Source organism: Paroedura picta, chromosome 1 (assembly GCF_049243985.1).
Source record: "Paroedura picta isolate Pp20150507F chromosome 1, Ppicta_v3.0, whole genome shotgun sequence".
Classification (NCBI taxonomy): Eukaryota; Metazoa; Chordata; class Lepidosauria; order Squamata; family Gekkonidae; genus Paroedura; species Paroedura picta.
This window is the reverse complement of record NC_135369.1, coordinates 202911394-202931637: the sequence shown is the minus strand read 5'-3', so window position 1 is coordinate 202931637 and position 20244 is coordinate 202911394. Positions and strand designations below refer to the sequence as shown.

The 20244-nt window shown below is 47.6% G+C and overlaps 1 protein-coding gene across 1 annotated transcript; it reads left to right on the top strand.

Annotated features, from left to right (window-relative positions):
• The first annotated feature begins 2469 nt into the window (after nucleotides 1-2469).
• OPN5 (opsin 5) lies at nucleotides 2470-16588 on the top strand. Its single transcript, XM_077308977.1, has 7 exons — nucleotides 2470-2697; nucleotides 5416-5568; nucleotides 10751-10870; nucleotides 12108-12278; nucleotides 13074-13408; nucleotides 15065-15309; nucleotides 16478-16588. Exons 2-7 carry the CDS (start codon nucleotides 5439-5441, stop codon nucleotides 16542-16544), a joined length of 1068 nt encoding a protein of 355 aa, XP_077165092.1. The 5' UTR covers nucleotides 2470-2697; nucleotides 5416-5438; the 3' UTR covers nucleotides 16545-16588.
• The last annotated feature ends 3656 nt before the right edge of the window (nucleotides 16589-20244 follow it).

The window sequence follows — 20244 nt, the reverse complement described above, 5'->3', positions numbered from 1 at the left end:
CCATCAGTCTATGCACACCTGGAGAGCCAGAGTCTGACCATCCCTGTTATGTATGGCAGGACCCTGTTCTATAGATTGGCATACGGTCCCCAGCAACCAGTGGCACCCCTCAACCGTCCAGGCTTATGCCAAACCCAGACACTGCTAAAGTCTGCCAAGACCCAGTTGGGCCAGACTCCATGTTCTTTCGTAGCTTGCTCTTAGCCACAGATTCAACATGATAGCTGCAGCCTGAGTCATGTCTTGCCTCTACCCCCCCCCCCCCCATTGTATTGCTGATCGAATGGCAGGCAGAGTCAAGTTGGCCTTCTAGGCAATCTCCTTTGTCTCTCACCTCTGATTCACTCTAGGCCAATCTGCCAGGGGAACTCACTCCCTCACCCCCAACAGCTAAACCTACTGAGACATGATAGTTCTCTGAGCTCTTCTGCACCCATATCCAGACATGGCCAGGCCATTCCCCAATTTCCTGCCCATGGAAAATTCCATCAGGTGTTCATCTTGCCCCTATCACACCCCCATCACGAGCTGAGCATGACCCAAAAACATATAAACTCTGGCTTTGCCAAGCCAAAATGTGCTTCTGATTTGGATCCATTCAGAACACCCTACTTGCTGGTCATGTTAGTCTCTGTCTCTGCCCTCTCCAGGACTGGTAAATATACTGATTGCAATCCTTTCCCCCCTTTTATTTTCCTATCCATTTGACTGTTAGTGTGCTAGATATATGTTTGTCTATTTCTTTGTATTATTTTCTTTCTAATAAAGATTGTTCATTATTTTACTATAACTACTTGTTGCCTGCCTTGAGTTCTAAAGGGTGTGATCACCTTGTAAACATTGGCAAATGATCCATTTGCTACGTTACCAACCTCTCGCAAGCCATTCCCCACTCTATAAATATACACGTTTCTTGGACATGTGTGCATTTTTGGTAACATCCCTGCCCTTTGGTTTAATTCCCCCCCTTTGCTTCATGTATTTTGCTCCCCCTAGTGGCCAATTTGATATTATATTTGGGTGGGAGACTCCCAAGCAACTTCAGGGTCATGACACCACGGCAACCCCCCTTTGCTATTCTCGTGCCTTGAAAACCCCATGGAGTTGCCTTAAAGTAGGTGTCGCTTGACTAAGGTTGCCAGCTCTTTGGGGTGGGATTTGGAATAGAGAGAGACCTCAATGGAATATAATGTTATGGAGCCCACCCTCCAACGCAGCCATTTTCTCCAGGGGAACTGATCTTTGTTGCCTAAAGATGATACGTAAACTGGGGGGTCCCCTGGTCCCATCTGGAGACTGGCACCCCTAGACTTGAGCCACTGCAGCATTGTGGTTAAGTGTGGCAGCTTCTAATCTGGTGAGCTGAGTTTCATTCCCCATTCTTCTTCCCCATGCAGACACCTGGGTGACCTTGGGCCAGTCACAGTCCTGATAGTGCTGATCTGACCAAGCAGTCCTGTCAGAGCTCTCTCAGCCCCATCTACCTCACAGGGTGTCTCTTGTGGGGAGAGGAAAGAAAAGTGATTTGTCACTTGGAGGAGGGCAGGAGGCTGTTTCCGTTGGCTGCAGAGGAAAGGACGTGCAGTAATGCGTTTAAACTACAACAATATAGGCTAGATATCAGGAAAAAAATTTTTCGCAGTCAGTGGAATAGGCTGCCTAAGGAGGTGGTGAGCTCACTGGCAGTCTTCAAGCAAAAGTTGGATACACACTTTTCTTGGATGCTTTAGGATGCTTAGGGCTAATCCTGCGTTGGGCAGGGGGTTGGACTAGATGGCCTGTGTGGCCCCTTCCAACTCTATGTTTCTGTGATTCTGTAAGCCGCTTTGAGATTCCTTCGGGCAGTGAAAAGTAGGGTATAAAACCCAACTCTTCTTCTTTTTCACAGCACTTTCCACCCACCACCGCAACGTGCAATTCTGCAGGCTAGTCAATTTAGTCTACTGGGAATTTTCAAAAATCCTTTTTCTGAACAGAAGGATAAAACTGGATTACAGGGATTTACACACTTCCTGCAGTAATCTTTGTGGTTAAAAAAGAAACCACAACAACATTTTGGAAACGAACAGCAGCTGGGAGCAAAATGAAGCTTGGTTGTTTGTGACTTTGCTAAAAAAACCCTTAGGAGTTTTCGTTCCCATAAACGAAAAAACACATTGCTTTTTAGCAAAAGTTAAACAAGGCCCTTTATGGGTCATATGTAGTTTTCCAGGACTAGATATCCTCTCCATTTAGGCGTGTGATTCCCACCAAGCATGTGGTTTCTTTGGTTTTTCATTTTTTTTTCTTCCCAATATATTTTTAACTCTTCTGATTGATTGCTTGCCTCTTTTTCTGTCGCAGACCTTCCACCAACCCCCCCCCCCACACACACACACACACACAAAGTGTCATTTGTTTTCCCACCAGCAGACGGGAAGTCTCAAAGAGTGGGACTCTCTAAATGAAAAAGCTCCATGTGATAAAACACCAAGAGAGGGAGGGAGAGAAGCAGGAAGGAGCAAATGGCAAACACTGCGTGACGCTCAGCATCTGAGGTTGCCCTAAATTGGGACGTCTTCCTTTCGTATTTCCAGCAGTCACCGGAGGCTGGGGTAAACCCTTTTCTGGAGATCTTGTTTGGGAACAAATCGGTTCCAATCTAGACGGCGAGAGAAGAGCTTTGGAGGGAACGCTTGACGTCTACTTGAGACTGAGGTACTTCCAGATTCTTGCGTTGTTCTTGTCACTCTGAACATTTAGCTCGGAGTCTAACTACACGGGATTTCTGTGAAAGCGTGTATAGATGGCATTTTAGAAGGGTCCTGGTGAGTCGTCCTCTCCGCAAGGAGAGTCTTTAATTTAAAGAGGAATTTTTACAAACTGTTCTCCCAGGCTACTTGGGTGTCTTATTGGGAAGGAGGATCCCAAGTGTCAGAGGCCCTGTTTGATTTATTGATGTCTGAGATTCATGCAGTGAGGTGGATGATTCCCATGGAGTTAAACATCCGTGTGGGGTAAAGGTGTCCGATTGGGACCCTGGAGACCTGGGTTCAAATCCCCCTTCTGCCATGAAGCTTACTGGGTTGACCTTGTATCAGTCATTCTCTCTCAGCCTAACCTTCCTCAGGTAGGGTTGCCAACTCCGGTTTGGGGGATACCTGCTGGTTTTGGGGGTGGAGCAGGGTTTGAGTGGCAGAGGGAATTCATTGGCATATAATGTTGTAAAGCCCCCCTTTCAAAGGTGCCATTTCCTCCAGGGGGTTCTGAATAAACGTACTAACAGAAAAAAGAGAGAACCTCTCCCAAGCTATCAAAATCGGTATACAATATAAGATTTATACAACACTCCTTAATAAGATATTAAATCCAACATGAAAACGAGTCTTGTCTCTATTTTAATAATTAACGAATCAACCAGAACAGACTCTAGATTTGTGCCATTTTCATATTCAATGTCAAGAGACAAAGCTCTCCCATACCTGCGAGCTGAAGGCCGATGTTATATCAGTAGAGTTTATACTACAACTTTGAGTTAGATGAATATTGAAATATTGGAAACTCGCTAGGATAAGTTTCACAGTCATAGGAGGAAACAACCACTGATGAAAGTTTAGCATTGAAAATGACACAAATCTGGAGTCCATTCTGGTTGCTTCATTGATTATTAAAATAGAGACAAGACTCATTTTGATGTTGGATTTAATATCTCATTAAGGAGTGTTGTATAAATACTATATTGTATACTGATTTTGATAGCCTGGGAAAGGTTCTCTCTTTTTTTCTGCTATTTGCTCCAGGGGAACTGATCTCTGTTGCCCAGATATCGGTTTTATTAGTAGGTGATGTCCAGCCACTGCCTGGAGGTTGGCAACCAGACTTATAGGGTAGTTGTGCCATTAAAATGGAGGTGAATGATATTAGGTATAAATGAAGTGAATACACAAACTAAAGTTACTTATGGTTGTCAATACATAGTTTGAAAATTTGGGTGAAATCTAGAATAATAAAATCATGGAGTTGGAAGAGGCCATCTAGTCCATCTCCCTGCTCAATGCAGGATCAGCCTCAAGCATCCAGAATAAGGATCCATCCAGCCGCTGCTTGAAGACCACCAGTGACGGGGAGCTCCCCACCTCCTTAGGCAGCCCCTTCCACTGCTGAACCAGACTCATAGAATCCTGGAATGGGAAGGGGCCATGCAGGCCATCTAGTCCCAACCCCTGCTCAAGACAGGATCAGCCTCAAGCATCCAGGATAAAGATCTGTCCAGCCACTGCTTGAAGACCACCAGTGAGGTGGAGCTCCCCACCTCCCTAGGCAGCCCATTCCACTGCTGGATTACTCTGACTGCAAATTTCCCCCCTCTGATATCTAGCTGGTACTGTTCTAAATGTAGTTTAAACCCATTATTGTGGCTCCTCTCTCTTGCTGCCCACAGGAACCCCTCCCTGCCCTCCTCTGGCCAAAGTCCTGCTGATTTCAGGAGGAGGGATTTCAGCACATTCAAAACCCACCCAAATCAATTTCCCCCAAGGAAAATGTTTTGTAGGATTGCAGCCTGTGTTTCCTTAACCATTCGATGGCTCAGAGGACTCCAGTGCTCTTTTCTCAGGGTTCTGTTCATATATGTAGAATTACACAAAGATGGGAACGGATTTCAAAGAGAATATTGCATACAGGACTCTAGTGGCTTCTCAAACACTCACAAGATTGTATTCCAGCACAGATGTTGATGGATCAGAGCCCGTTTTGTCCAGTGCAAGAGGAGGGGCCCCTTACCTTACGCACCTTTATAGAGACCCAGCGTGGTGTAGTGGTGGACACTAATCAGGTTTGATTCCACACTTCTCCTCCACATGCAGCCAGCTGGCAGTTCTCTTAAGAGCCGTTCTCACAAAGCAGTTCTTCAAGAGATCTCTCAGCCCCAACTATCCTCACATGGTGTCTGTTGTGGGGAGAGGAGAGAGAAAGGTCTTTGTAAACCATTTGGGACTCCTTCAGTTCATGAAAATGGGGTATTAAAAAACAGCTCCTGTTACTATTACAACCCATATTCTATGGAGATCAATAAGGTCTTCCGATCTGGAACACTGTAGACCAGGGGTAGTCAACCTGTGGTCCTCCAGATGTTCATGGACTACAATTCCCATGAGCCCCTGCCAGCAAACGCTGGCAGGGGCTCATGGGAATTGTAATCCATGAACATCTGGAGGACCACAGGTTGACTTCCCCTGCTGTAGACCATTCATCATTAGGGACTCGGGAGACCGTCCACTTTCCACTTTTATATTTGTTAATAATTCAGTAACAAAAGGTGACCGAGACACCATAAATCTCCAGCGCTGTTTCATCTCAGGGAGATCAGGCCCAGCCTCGGCAAACTCCCAGGCCGCAGGGCAGCAGCACTTGTATAAATGTTATTGTCCTTTCCAGCCGCTGACTTCTCCGTGATTGGGATGGAGGCAATGCCAAATGCTTCATCCCAAGAGGATTACCTGCCTCACGATGACCAGGACGAAGACCCTTTCGAATCGAAACTGTCCAAAGAAGCTGACATAGTCGCTGGGTTTTATTTACTGGTGGTCGGTAAGACTCGCAGGATTCTTCCAAGGAACATAAAGTATAGTTCTGTCTCTGTTACGCCATCTGACACAGGAGATAGGTGCATTCCGTGGAAATGACGCTACACTGAACTAACAGCATGGGCCCTGTCTTCATTATTAACCCCGGACCCAAACCCAGAGAGCCAGCGTGGTGTAGTGGTTAAGAACCGTGGCTTCTAATCTGGAGAGCCAGGTTCGATTCCCCGCTCCTCCACCTGCAGCCAGTTGGATGACCTTGGCCTTGTCACAGCCCTGATAGTGTTGATCTCACAGAGCAGTCCTGCCAGAGCTCTCTCAGTCTCACCTACCTCACAGGGTGTCTGTTGTGGAAAGAGGAAAAGAAGGCAATTGCAAACTGCTTTGAGACTTCTTCGGGCAGTGAAAAGCAGGGCATAAATACCAATTCTTCTTCTTCTTAGAATCATAGAATAATAGAGTTGGAAGGGACCTCCTGGATCATCTAGTCATCTATGCAGGACACTCACATCCCTCTCGCTCATCCACTGTAACCTGCCACCCCCTTGAGCCTTCACAGAATCAGCCTCTGTGTCAGATGGCTCTCCAGCCTTTGTTTAAACATTTCCAAAGATGGAGAACCCACCACCTCTCGAGGAAGCCTGTTCCACTGAGAAACCGCTCTGTCAGGAACTTCTTCCAGACGGAATTTCTTTTGAATTAATTTCATCCCATTGGTTCTGGTCCGTCCCTCTGGGGCAACAGAGAACTTCTTCTTCTTCTTCTTCTTCTTCTTCTTCTTCTTCTTCTTCTTCTTCTTCTTCTTCTTCTTCTTCTTCTTCTTCTTCTTCTTCTTCTTCTTCTTCTTCTTCTTCTTCTTCTTCTTCTTCTTCTTCTTCTTCTTCTTCTTCTTCCTGCTGTCAAATCGCAGCTGACTGATGCCATCACATACTGGTGAAAGAGAGTAAAGTGGAAGATGGACAGTAGGGAGGCAGGCAGGGCCTGGGGGTTCCTGCAACCTGCAATTCCTGAGACACGAAGCTGTTGGGGCTAAGAATAACAGCCTTTCTCCGACATTGGTGCTGTGCAATGCCAGGTCCATGAATAAGAAGACCAGTTCTCTCCAGAGATTTTTCTTGAAGCAGAATATGGACCTGGGGTGCATGGCCAAGACCTGCGGATGAAAGGGCAAGACCATAACTGGCCCAAAGTCACCCAGCTGGCTGCATGTGGAGGAGAAGTGGGGCACCAAGCCCGGCTCTCCAGATTAGAAGCCACAGCAAGATAACTACTGCCCATGGGAAATGACATATCTAAAGCCACAATTCATGTTTAAAGTTTATCCTGGTGTAGTTTATGAGCATTGAGGGTGGAGACATGCAATACTATCCTCAGTCTAGTTAAGCCTTTCCCAGTCTAGTTAAGCCTTTCCCAGTCCATTGAGTTCCTTTCAAATTAGCTAGATTCAAGTTCAGTAGGGCATTAGGAACTATCAAGTTTTTTCAGGTGAGGGCTTTCGAGGGTGGTGCTTTGGGATTTACTGTTTTTTACTCCTACTGTTTCTTCTTTTATCTGAGGGACAGCATTGTTTGCCTTTACTTCTTGGGGTTGTGTTTCTTTTAAAAGTTGATTTTTTACAGTTCTTTCTTTCAGTGTTTAGTTTTACAGTTCTTTCTTTCAATGTTTTGTTCTAGGGGGCACTGCAATTCTGGTTAGAGTTATCTATTCTCCCATTTTGGTAGCTGTTTTACTTCTTGTAGTAGGTTGTCAAATTCAGGCACTGTTGTTCTGCTCTGGTTTGTTGGCCTGGGGGGCACTGTTTGGTTCTCTTGCTCGAGCTGCTATCACAGAGCAGTTCTGTCAGAGCTCTCTCAGGGTGTCTGGCATCAAGAGAGGAAGGGAAGCCGATTGTAAGCTGCTTTGAGACTCCTTTGGTTAGTGAAAAGCGGGGTACAAAGACCAGCAGCTATTCATCCTCTTGACTATTCTGTATTTGTTTGGGGGGAGAGGCTAGATGGGAGAGCCTGTGATGATGGAGCATTTCCCACCCTCAGCTTATATGCAAGTCAATAAATTTGCCCAGATTTTGTGGTAAAATTAGGTGCCTCGGCTTATATGCAGGTCGGCTTATCTGTGAGTATATATATATCTGTGAGGTATCTGCACTGGGCTTTTGAAGCTAATTTGGCTTGGGTAAAAAAAATCAATCTGCACCTGAGTTGGGTGCGCACTCTGATTCTGCTCACTTAAAAAAAATCAATCTATATATTGCTCAGGGTTGACCATAGAGTCACTTAACTTCCTCCCTGGTATATCCGAGAGTGGATTTTCTCCACTTAATCTGAGACATGCACACCCACTGCACTTTCTTTTGGGTGCAGATGCAGTGTCTCTATCAGACCCCCCCCCCCCCATTGTTCCTCCAGCACTGACATTGTGCAGAGGTCTCTACTAATTTCTGGCAGGGGTTATGTTTGAAACTGTAAGCACAGAGTAGTCTTAAAGTTGCTTTCAATATGGCTTTTCCATTTTAGTACTGCCTTCATTTTGTCTCAACTTCTATGCTGCAAAATCATTTTTTGGGAGAAGCACGAGGCAGCAAAGCCAGGAATTGAAAGCAACTGTTCCTGCTGGAAACCAGTTAGCAAAGACCAATCAACAGGTCACAGAAAAGGTTGACAATTTTTTGGCAATCAGGTTTTTCTTCTTAGTCTGCAGAGTTAAACTTTGGAGGAGAAAAAAATCTGAGAAAGATGTGCCAGAACAAGATACGAACAGCATGTGGGATACTGGCTTCAATACTGTGAGAATTGAAATTAAGCTCTGAATACAGAAAGCACCCTAGCAATTGTACTGCAGGCCAACATAGCTACCCAATGAAACTATTTTCATGAAGGGTATGATATCCGGCGCCAGCTGGATCGGGGCGGCGCCATGGTGGCCACTGGAGAGCATCAAAGGTGAGCCAGCAGCAGAGTAGCAGGGCAGCCCCTCAGGCAGCCACCAGGGAGGAGGACGAGGAGGTGCTGTGGCCCAGTACCGATTGATCCATGGACCAGTCCCAGTCTCCTGACCGGGGGTTGGGGACAGCTGATTTAAAGCACCGATTCATCCCAGTTTGATTAATCGTTGAAGGAACGGGCACCCCCTCCCCCAAGCCAGAAAACTTGGGATGGTCCACGATAGCCTAACATTGTCAGGTCTTAGCAACAAAGCAGGGTCAGCGGTGGTTCATACTTGGATGGAAAGCCACCAAGGAAGTCTTGCGTTGCAATGGCAAACCACCTCCCTTCCTCTCTTGCCCTGTCCTGGATGGCCCAGCCTAGTTGTATTCCATCAGATATGGAAACTAAGAAAGGTCGGTCCTAATTAGTACCTGGATGGAAGACCAGGAGGGAAGTCCAAGGTTGCTACTATGGATGGTTACAAACTGGCTCATGAACTAAAGTTTATGATGAATGTTGAATTCATGGCAGGTCCACTGGCCTGAACTTGCTACAAACTTCCAAGCTGTTTGTGGAGGTTTGTGCCCATTGGTGAGCAGACAGACTGTCTCCATTCAATCAAAATGTTTACCAAACATCAAAGCAACAACTTGGAGGGCATGTAGAGGAGTATCTGGGGGAACTTTGCAACTTTGATGTCTCTTCCATGTACAGGATCCATGCACAGGATTCTATACACTCCCGAACCTGTCAAAATTACACATTGGGGCTGTACAGAGCAAACTGGTTTGTGAGGTGGCTAAACATTCATGACAGTCCATGGTTTGTGAATGAGCCACTCCATGGACCAAAATGCATTTTCCCATTCCGTGCCCATCCCAGATTATTATACAGAGGCAACCTTACCTTGAAAACCCTACAGGGTCATCATAATTAAGCTGCCACATGATAGCACTCCCCCCCCCCCACATGTGCAAAATAACACAAAGGAGAAAATGTATTTGATCCTTTAGAACTGGGATACTGGTGGGACCCCCCCCCCCCCCCCGCCTCTGTCCATGCCGGAATCATTCGATAATGCTCACATGAAATTCTCACCATAGTTTGGAAAGAAAGATCACGTAAGAGCATCATATTTAGGCAGCTTTGTTCTGAGAACTGCTTTTATTGCTCTTTGTTTATAGACCATGACAGCTATGTTGGAGGGCCAGTTGGTTTGTTTCCCGGCTGACTTTAGGCGATGTGTCTCTGGGGGGCAATATGTGGAGGACAGAATCCATTCTGTATTACGCTGCCCTCTTTATTTTCAGTTTCTCGGCAACCAAGTTAATAGTGACATTTGTTTCAAAACAGTATAAATGAGGTTACCGTCTTTTCTCTAAAGCAGGGGTAGTCAAACTGCGGCCCTCCAGATGTCCATGGACTACAATTCCCAGAAGCCCCTGCCAGCGAATGCTGGCAGGGGCTCCTGGGAATTGTAGTCCATGGACATCTGGAGGGCCGCAGTTTGACTACCCCTGCTCTAAAGCTTCGCCATTTCTACATGTTTTCTACATCATTTTCAGCACCCAGTCCTCTCCTTTAGGCATTTTTGAGATTTTCCAGTTTTGTGCATCTAGCTGTTGTGCTGTTGCCATGTACAACAACAAAGTTTCATGACTACTTTCAGTTTGCTTTCGGTTTGCTTAGGTATCAGAAGAGGACTACATTTTAAAGGTAATATTTCTAAGAAGTTGAATTGGAGGGAAGGCAGCAATGGATAGCAAGATCTTGTCAGACCTTGGAAGCTATGCAGGGCTAATACTTAGAAGGGAGACCACCAAGGAAGGTTCTGCAGAGGAAGGCCATGGGAAACCACCTGTGCTTCTCACTTGCCTTGAAAGCCCCTTGCTGCCAGCGCTATAAGTCAGTACTTGGAAGGGAGACCACCGAGGAAGACTCTGCAGAGGAAGGCCATCTCTGCTTCTCACTTGCCTTGAACATCCCTTGTTGGGGTCTCCAAAAGTCAGTACTTGGATGGGGGACCACCAAGGAAGACTCTGCAGAGAAAGGCCATGAGAAGCCATCTCTGTTTCTCACTTGCCTTGATAACCCCTTGCTGGGGTCACCATAAAGTGGCTATGACTTGACAGCACTTTACCAACACATAAGGAGTTCTGTGCATGGAATGGAAGCAGATAACATTTTAGTTCTAGGGAATACTGGGCATTTTTCTTCTCCCTTCTTTAAGACCATGAGATTACGTTAATATTCCTTTTTCTACAGGGATCCTTTCTACCTTAGGCAATGGATACGTTATTTATATGTCTGCACAACGGAAAAAGAAGCTGAGGCCAGCTGAGATCATGACGGTCAATCTAGCAGTGTGTGACTTGGGGATTTCAGGTAATTTAGGCGTGTTGAGAATGAACCTGTTGTCTGCATTCAAAGCCAGCTTGCCTAATGGGCACAAGCTAGGCAGATTACTGAGGGTCCCAGATGGTGGGGGGCACCCCGCGCAGTTTATGGCAGGGGTAGTCAAACTGCGGCCCTCCAGATGTCCATGGACCACAATTCCCAGAAGCCCCTGCCAGCATTCGCTGGCAGGGGCTTCTGGGAATTGTGGTCCATGGACATCTGGAGGGCCGCAGTTTGACTACCCCTGGTTTATGGTCTGATTTAACTGAAAAGAAACATCACGGTTTCTTGCAAGAATCGTTCAGCCATTGTGCAGTATGTTACAATATAAATAAATGTTTACATTTCACCTCAATGGGCAGAGAGAGGGGGGGGAGCGCAATAATACACATGTAAAAAAAGCCAACTTAGTGGAGAGGTTAAAAGTAGCGGCCTCTGATCTGGAGAACTCGGTTTGAGGCCCCCACTCCTCCTCCACATGCAGCCAGCTGGGTGACCTTGGGCCATCCACAGTTCCTCCAGAGCTCTCTCAGCCTCACCTACCTCACAGGATGTCTGTTGTAGGGAGCAGGGAAGGCGATTGTAGGCTGCTTTGAGACTCCTTCAGGGAGCAAAAAGTGGGGTACAAAAAACAGCTCTTCTCACTAAAACTTTCAAAAGTTTACTTTGAGTTGCTGAAATCTGGTCTCATGCGAAATATAAAACTGTCAGTCAAAGCAGCTGTCATGAACACGCAAATTTGGAGCACCCTCGCTCCATGGGGGTGGGGGGGAAGGCACTTTGCGGAGTCCCTGGAAGTGCGGGCCTGTAGTGAGCCAAGATGTGCATTAACCAGCTAGGGATGTGCATCTTGGCTTGGCCACCTCAGCGATCACTGAAGCCTGAGGTGGCGCATAGGAGGCCAGCACCATGGCACAGAGAGGAGAGGTGGTGGCAGCCACCACCACCACTGTCCCTACACTCCGTGCCATGGCATTGACCTCCTCCACGCCCCCACAGGCTTTGGTGATCACCGAGGCAACTGAGCCAAGCCTAGCTCATGTCCAGCCCTGGCTGGATCATCCCTTTGTCCTAGGCCTAGTCTGCACACAATAGATAATGTACTTTCAATGCGCTTTTGAAGTAGATTTTCCTGTTCTGCACAGGAAAATCCAGCTGCCAAAGCACATTGAAAGTGCATTATCCTCTGTGTGCAGACTAAGCCCTACTCTGTTTTCCTTTGCAGTGGCAGGGAAGCCATTCAGCATCATTGCCTTTTTCTCCCATCGCTGGATTTTTGGTTGGAGTGGCTGCCGCTGGTACGGATGGGCTGGCTTCTTCTTCGGCATCGGGAGCCTCATCACCATGACAGCAGTCAGCCTGGACAGATATCTCAAAATCTGCCATTTGGCTTATGGTAAGTGACAACATGTGGAGGAGTAAAGCTGGTTTTCTTTTTGTTCTCTCCTCTCCCCTGTCTCTCTGGAGCAGCCTTTTCTAGTCTGTTGATTGCAGAGGATCCCTGAAATATTTCTCAGGCTTTGAGGAACCCTGGAAGTGCTGTCTGCTGGCCATGGGTCATTGCAGCATGGGAGAGGGCAGAGAGGGGGCCGCTATCCTGTGGGAAATCAAGATGGGACTTCTGTCTGGTGGGAGTTCAATAGTGGTCAATAGTGTTATCTAGAAAGGTCAATAGTGTTATCTAGAGGTCAATAGTGTTTGGAGGTCAATAGTGTTATCTAGAAAGAGCTCACGTATGCCATACCCCACCCATTTGGGGGCCAGGAGGCAACATCAGGGAAGATCTTGGTCCCTCTGTCCTGTCATTGGACCTCCAGAGGTGGCCAGACTGGATGCTGGACTAGATGGATCACTGGTCTGATCCCTCAGGGAACTTCTTAGGATCTTATGACTGCAAATCTACGACTACGCAGGCCTGTTGTGAGGGTCTTTCTCATGGAACTGAAGTACCAACAGAAGGGGACGCCAGTTCTGTGAGAAGGACTGCTGCTTCCGGACCTCTCCATACACGTGCCTCATTTACGGTTTCTCCTTTTTGGGCAAAGACAGTCATGGAAAAGGAGATCAGGCAGGAGCAGTTAAATTTCAGCAGGGCAGCAATAAGGGCAGACGAGAGAGAGCTTCAGGCTATCTCCAGGCTTTGTGCAAGGTTTCCTTTTCCACAAAAGTTGACTCAGTCATTCTCCTCCAGGCACCTGGTTGAAGAGACACCACGCATTTGCCTGTCTGGGATTCATCTGGTCTTACGCTACCTTTTGGGCAACGATACCCTTCTCCGGGCTGGGCAACTATGCCCCCGAGCCCTTTGGGACCTCGTGCACGCTGGACTGGTGGTTGGCACAAGGCTCAGTCGCCGGACAGGCTTTCATCCTGAATATCCTTTTCTTCTGCTTGCTGCTCCCGACTGCGGTGATTGTCCTTTCCTACGTCAAAATCATAGAGAAGGTCAAGTCCTCCAGCAAAGAGGTGGCTCATTATGACACCCGGATCCAAAACTCTCATGTCCTGGAAATGAAGTTGACCAAGGTAGGTCCAGGGTCACCCCCCCCCAACCCCACCGGAAGGCTTTTGGAAGGGAACCGCTATTGGCCTGATGGAATGCAGCCCTTTCGGCTGGTGGAAAGTGCTGTCAAGGCACAGCTGGCTTACAGTGACCCCCTAGGGCAGGGGTAGTCAACCTGTGGTCCTCCAGATGTTCATGGACTACAATTCCCATGAGCACCTGCCAGAGTCTTCTGGCAGGGGCTCATAGGAATTGTAGTCCATGGACATCTGGAGGACCACAGTTTGGCCACCCCTTCAAGGCAAGAGACGAAGAGTCAGCAGCATCTAGACAAGCTTTTCTCAACTTTTTACCATTGAGAAACCCCAGAAGGGGTGCAATCGTGCAGAATACGGTTGGGAAACCCAGCTGTGTCCAAACCCACCCAGGGAGGGGACCCTCCCCTTTCCACCCCATGCTGGCCCATCATTGGCCATTTGGGGAGGGGCGGGTCAACATGAATATATATGTTCCTAAAGGTAAAGGTAAAGGTATCCCCTGTGCAAGCACTGCGTCATGTCTGACCCTTGGGGTGACGCCCTCTAGCGTTTTCATGGCAGACTCAATACAGGGTGGTTTGCCAGTGCCTTCCCCAGTCATTACCGTTTACCCCCCAGCAAGCTGGGTACTCATTTTACCAACCTCGGAAGGATGGAAGGCTGAGTCAACCTTGAGCCGGCTGCTGGGATTGAACTCCCAGCCTCATGGGCAGAGTTTTCAGACTGCATGTCTGCTGCCTTACCACTCTGCGCCACAAGAGGCTCACTATATATGTTCCTATCACCTGATAAATGTTCAACAAATTAAAAAATATATATATTTAAAATTAATTAACTCCCACCCATTTAGGATACCCTTGCAGGGCCATGAAGAAAACCCTGATTGATAAAATCTGCTTTAGGCAATCCTTTCCACCACCGCATAAATAAAGCAGGTATCAAGAATTACAGTGTTGATTTCGCAGGGTGGTAAAGCAGCTGACATGCTGTCTGAAGCTCTGACTGTGAGGCTGGGAGTTTGATCACAGCAGTCGGCTCAAGGTTGACTCAGCCTTCCATCCTTCCGAGGTCGGTAAAACGAGTCCCCACGAGTGCTGGGGGGTAAAATGTTAATGACTGGGGAAGGGAATGGCAAACCACCCCGTATTGAGTCTGCCATGAAAACGCTGGAGGGCGTCACCCCAAGGGTCAGACATGACTCGGTGCTTGCACAGGGGATACCTTCACCTTTACTTTACATTAAGGAAAAGGCCCTGTGAATGATTTGTTTTTCTCTGCGGGGGGAAATAGGTCATAGACGGCTTTATGTGAAGCAAGAGAGAGTTTTTGTCTCCTTTGTTTCCTGTTTCCCCTCACTAGGAGCCAGTTTGGTGTAGTGGTTAGGAGTGCGGACTTGTAATCTGGCATGCCAGGTTCGATTCTGCGCTCCCCCACATGCAACCAGCTGGGTGACCTTGGGCTCGCCACGGCACTGATAAAACTGTTCTGACCGAGCAGTGATATCAGGGCTCTCTCAGCCTCACCCACCTCACAGGGTGTCTGTTGTGGGGAGAGGAATGGGAAGGCGACTGTAAGCCGCTTTGAGCCTCCTTCGGGTAGGGAAAAGCGGCATATAAGAACCAACTCTTCTTCTTCTTCTAGGTGGCGATGTTGATCTGTGCAGGATTCCTCCTTGCTTGGATCCCCTATGCGGTGGTGTCCGTGTGGTCCGCCTTCGGAAGGCCCAACTCGGTCCCCATTAGAGCTTCCGTGATCCCCACCCTGCTGGCCAAATCAGCAGCGATGTACAACCCCATCATTTACCAGGTCATCGATTGCAAGTCAGCCTGCTGCCGGCCACGGGGCCACAAGCTGCCGCAGAAGAAAAACTCCGTGGAGAGATCCAGGTATTTCTTTTTTGGGGGGCCAGGGCTGTTGGCTAGGGCTCTTGATTTTTTAAGAAGACAATACTACCCTTTGGTGATCCTTCGGGAAACACACGAAGCATGACTATTGCAAAACACAAGGATTCGAGGTCAGTGGGTGGGACCGGTTCAAGATCGGGGATCCTTCTGCCTGGATCATGGAACCTCCCCTCTTTCCCTCCCCAGAAGCCATTTCTGATCCTCGGAAATTTGATTCTGGGCGTATGGGACTCCGTGAGGTGTGGGGTCTGCAACAGGGAGGGAGAAGTGGGGGGGGGGGGAGAGTCTCTAGTGGGAGAGTTACCACTGAGGGGGATAAGACCTCCCCAGCGACATCATTTCACCAAAGAGTTTGGATGAACGCTAGAGCAGGGGTAGTCAACTTGTGGTCCTCCAGATGTCCATGGACTAAAATTCCCATGAGCCCCTGCCAGAGAATGCTGGCAGGGGCTCATGGGAATTGTAGTCCATGGACATCTGGAGGACCACAGGTTGACTACCCCTGTGCTAGAGCATGCTTTCTCCACCAGGGTTTCGTGCAACCCTAGGGTTTCTTGATCACCCTGGAAGTGTTCCCTGAACGGGGGGAAATTAATTAATTTTTAACATATTTTTTAAAAATTGTTAACTATTTATATGGCCATGTCAACCCGGCCCTCCACCCGCAATGGCTGAAAAGGGGCCTGAAAGGGGTGCGAAAGGTAGGGGTGGGCGTGTACACAGATCTGCTTCCCAATTTGAGAAAGTCTGTGCTAGAGGGTTGGCTTTACACAGTGATGACCCGGAAGTGATATTACTGTCCCTTCCCTTTCCCCTCCACTGGCCCACTGAGTGCTGGCTGGGGACGAAGGCTTTCGGTGTGTGTGTTGGGGGTGGGGGGAGTGTATCCTTCTAACCCAGGAGATCCGGGAGCCTGAACCTTCTTTTCTCCCTCTTCTGCTAATGGAGCTACACTGGCAGAAGGGAGTGGCCAGGAGATTCCGTGACTCCCCATCCCCCCTGCTCCCCACCAACCCTGGTCGCTTTGACTCCCCGTGGCTCTGAGCACTGAGAAAGACAACTTTGCTCCATTTAAGCAGAAGACATGCATGAGGCTCTGATTCAAACAGCCATGGTCTGTTTCATAGACGCTTTTAATTCCTTCCCGCAGGCCGTACACAATATCTGCAAAAATCAAGTCTGAAGAAATGAATGAAACACCTCTGGATAGGGCATAAATCTTGGTTCACCAGCAGTGCAGCCCGGCTTCTTTTGCAAATGGCTTTACAAGTACGGCAGCTTTGTTTCAATGTGGCCCTTCCTTCCTTCCTTCCTTCCTTCCTTCCTTCCTTCCTTCCTTCCTTCCTTCCTTCCTCCCTCCCTCCCTCCCTCCCTCCCTCAATTCTGGACACTACATCTTCCTTCCTTCCTTCCTTCCTTCCTTCCTCCCCTCCCTCCCTCAATTCTGGACACTACATCTTCCTTCCTTCCTTCCTTCCTTCCTTCCTTCCTTCCTTCCTTCCTTCCTTCCTTCCTTCCTTCCTTCCTTCCTTCCTTCCTTCCTTCCTTCCTTCCTTCCTTCCCATGCAGTCCATCAAACCTACCTGGAAGACACTTTAGTGATGTTGCCTTTTGAAGAGGTGCCCTCTTTCTTTGTCCCTTGTTGCTTTTTTATCCCTCATAAAGATCCCCTCCTAGAGACAGAAGAGGAAGCGAACAAAGCACTAACCATTGAGGGAAACTGGCCTTCCCCGTCTCCCCCACTTCTGCTGCCACCTGAATAATGGAGCAGAAGACCCATCAGCCGAGAAACAGAGAACAGCTTGATTTTCTTCGTTCTCTGCCATCTGAATACTACCAGAAGCCTGAAAATCACCCAGATGCGAACACCAACCTGATAATTGGAACCCAAATAACAAGGAATACCAATATTTTCCAACTCTCTGATATTCAGATTGGAAAAATGTCATTTTCTCTCCCTGACGCGCATCTACCCTGGGACTCATAGAAGCTTGTCTTGAAAGATAGATCATTAATCTTGAAGGTCTTCTGTTTTATTTTGGTAAAACAGACTAACATGACTGCCCCAGGGCCAACACAAACATCTGTCTATCTGCAGCAACCAACTGAAGGTGTAGTCAAAGCCAACTCTGCCACACCTTTTGACATGTTCATTGTCCGGTTGGAAAATATTAAATTGAACGGTAGATGTCTGGTGCATAGCTCTACTTTTAAATCATGCCCCCCCCACAAAAACACACTGGTGTTTAAATTATATGCTATAAGAAGTTGTCCACAGTGCCCCCAACCCCAAATGCAATAATCGGTGCAAATATACTGTGCGATATTTTCAAGAGGAGAAGGAGGAACAGTTGGTGTAGGGCAGGGGTAGTCAAACTGTGGCCTTCCAGATGTCCTTGGACTACAATTCCCATGAGCCCCTGCCAGCAAATGCTGGCAGGGGCTCAAGGGAACTGTAGTCCATGGACATCTGGAGGGCCACAGTTTGACTACCCCTGGTGTAGGGGTTCAGAACAGCGGTCAGCTTGGATACGGTGGTTAAAAGTGGCAGCTTCTAATCTGGTGAGCCGGATTTGATTCCCCGCTCCTCCACATGAAGCTAGCTGGGCCAACTGCAGTCCTGAAGGTGCTGTTCTGACAGAGCAGTCTTGTCAGAAGTTCTCTCAGTCCCACCTCCCTCACAGGGTGTCTGTTGTGGGGAGAGGAAGGGAAGCCGCTTTGAGACTTCTTTGGGCAGTGAAAAGGGGGGTATAAAAAACAACTTCTCCTTCATCGATAAAATTTGCCCCCACTTTAACTAGCCCTGTAAAGAATGTGGGCACATTCAAAGACTGGTTTTGCTCATGAGCCACTTGTGAACCGGAATCTTAGATCTGGGCCAGCTCCTTAAATGCCAACAAACTAATTTGGATGTGTCCGTTTCACATAATTATGCTGCTTTCTTACATAATCCCCCTGTTCATTTTGCAGTAGTTCCTCCCCCAGTCTTCTGCTACCACCTCCTATTTTCAAAGGCACAATTTGGGTTGAGATTTACTACTTAGAGCTCTCTGTGTGCCTTTGGCCTCTGTCTGAATTCACTTGTCCCTGTTTATTGGCATCAGCAGAATAATATCTACACATTATCCTCCCGATTTGAGCTAATTTGCACTATTATGCCGTGATACCTGGAATATCACCTAATTGTAGAAGCCGTGCGCTGGTATGCGTTTCAAGAACCATCAAATGCCGTCTGTGACAAGCCATTCATAGATTACCAACTGGAAATACAACAATCAAAGCTTCAACAAAGCTCTATTTGCTACTGCACTGGGGCAAGCTGTTTGACACAAACTCTGAATGTCACCCTCAAGGCAATTTGTTCTGGAACTCACCCACATCTAACCAGGGGGACAAGCAAGGTACGTTCTCCTGGTGCTTGTGTTTCCGTTGCCATATGCAGAATGCATGGAAGAGCCATGATTTATTACATTTGTCTGTGAAATGGTTTCACCGTGTCCAGAAAGGGAGATCTCCTCCGCGTTAAAATGAAGTTAGAATCATGGAATCATAGAGTTGGAAGGGACCTCCTGGGTCATGTAGTCCAACCCTCTGCACTATGCAGGACACTCCCAACCGTATCGCTCATCTACTGTAACCTGCCACCCCTTTGCCTTCACAGAATCAGCTTCTCTGTCAGATGGCTATCCAGCCTCTGTTTAAACATTTCCAAAGATGGAGAACCCACCACCTCCCAAGGAAGCCTGTTCCACTGAGAAACCGTTCTAGAAAGACTATCAGGAACTTCTTCCGGATGTTGAGACGGAATTTCCTTTGCCTTAATTTTATCCCATTGGTTCTGGTCCATCCCTCCGGGGCAAGAGAGAACAACTTTGCTCCATCCTCCATATGGCACCCTTTTAAATACTTGAAGATGGTTATCAAATCCCCTCTCCTTCGTCTCCTCTCTAGGCTAAACTGACCAAGCTTCCACAACCTTTCCTCATACGTCTTGGTCTCCAAACCCCTCACCATCTTTGTTGCACTCCTCTGGACACACTCCAGTTTGTCTACATCCCTCTTCAACTGGGGTGCCCAAAACTGAACACAGTACTTCAAGTGAGGCCAAACCAGAGCAGACTAAAGCGGTACCGTCACCTCCCGTGATCTGGACACGATACTCCGTTTGATACAGCCCAAAATCCCATTTGCCTTCTTAGCCACTGAGTCACACTGCTGACTGTTCAATGACTGTTCAATGTATGGTCTACTAAGACTCCTAGATCTTTTTCGCACATGCTACTGTTGTGTTGACCATCTTGTGATTAAGCCTTCCAGAAAACAGAAGAGCACTTAAATACTATTAAGGTGTTAAGGAAGGAATCAGTCCATCTCAAAAGGTGGTAGAATAGGAAATGAGCACAATAAGATAGATGCCGAGGCTTAAAGTGCTCAGATATCCAACCGTAACAAAGAGGATTCCCAAGGGAAATGCTACATGATTGTAGATTGGATTAAAATAATCCATTAGCGGGGTTGATTCATCATAGAATGTGCTAGAACACTTTGTGGAGATGGTTGACAGGAATAAAATGAGCACAATACATTAGAATGATTCACACCGCAAAAGATTCCGAAATGGTCACAATTTAAATTCACGGTTGGTAACTATGGTACCAAATATGGAGCCACCACCGCTGGGGGACAGGCAAGAACCGGCAGACAAACTAATGTCCGTCATGATTTTGGTTGGTTCGTGAAGCAATGTTTGCGAACAGAAGAACAATCACGAACTTTTGGAGGCAGTTCCTGGTGGTTTGTGAAGAGAAGCAAGCAGTGGTTTACCAAAAACACGCGGGAGCCATTTAAACCTCTATGCTCCCCACAAAAAGCCACAGGGAACAGAAAGCAGGGGGTTTGAATGATCCCATGCCTGGG

Excerpts from the sequence above, each read along its gene's own strand:
- OPN5 (XM_077308977.1), top strand. The coding sequence starts at position 5,439 with ATGGAGGCAATGCCAAATGCTTCATCCCAAGAGGATTACCTGCCTCAC. Across the intron at positions 10,871-12,107 it reads GTGTGACTTGGGGATTTCAG|TGGCAGGGAAGCCATTCAGC; the intron begins GTAATTTAGGCG and ends TTTCCTTTGCAG. Across the intron at positions 12,279-13,073 it reads AATCTGCCATTTGGCTTATG|GCACCTGGTTGAAGAGACAC; the intron begins GTAAGTGACAAC and ends ATTCTCCTCCAG.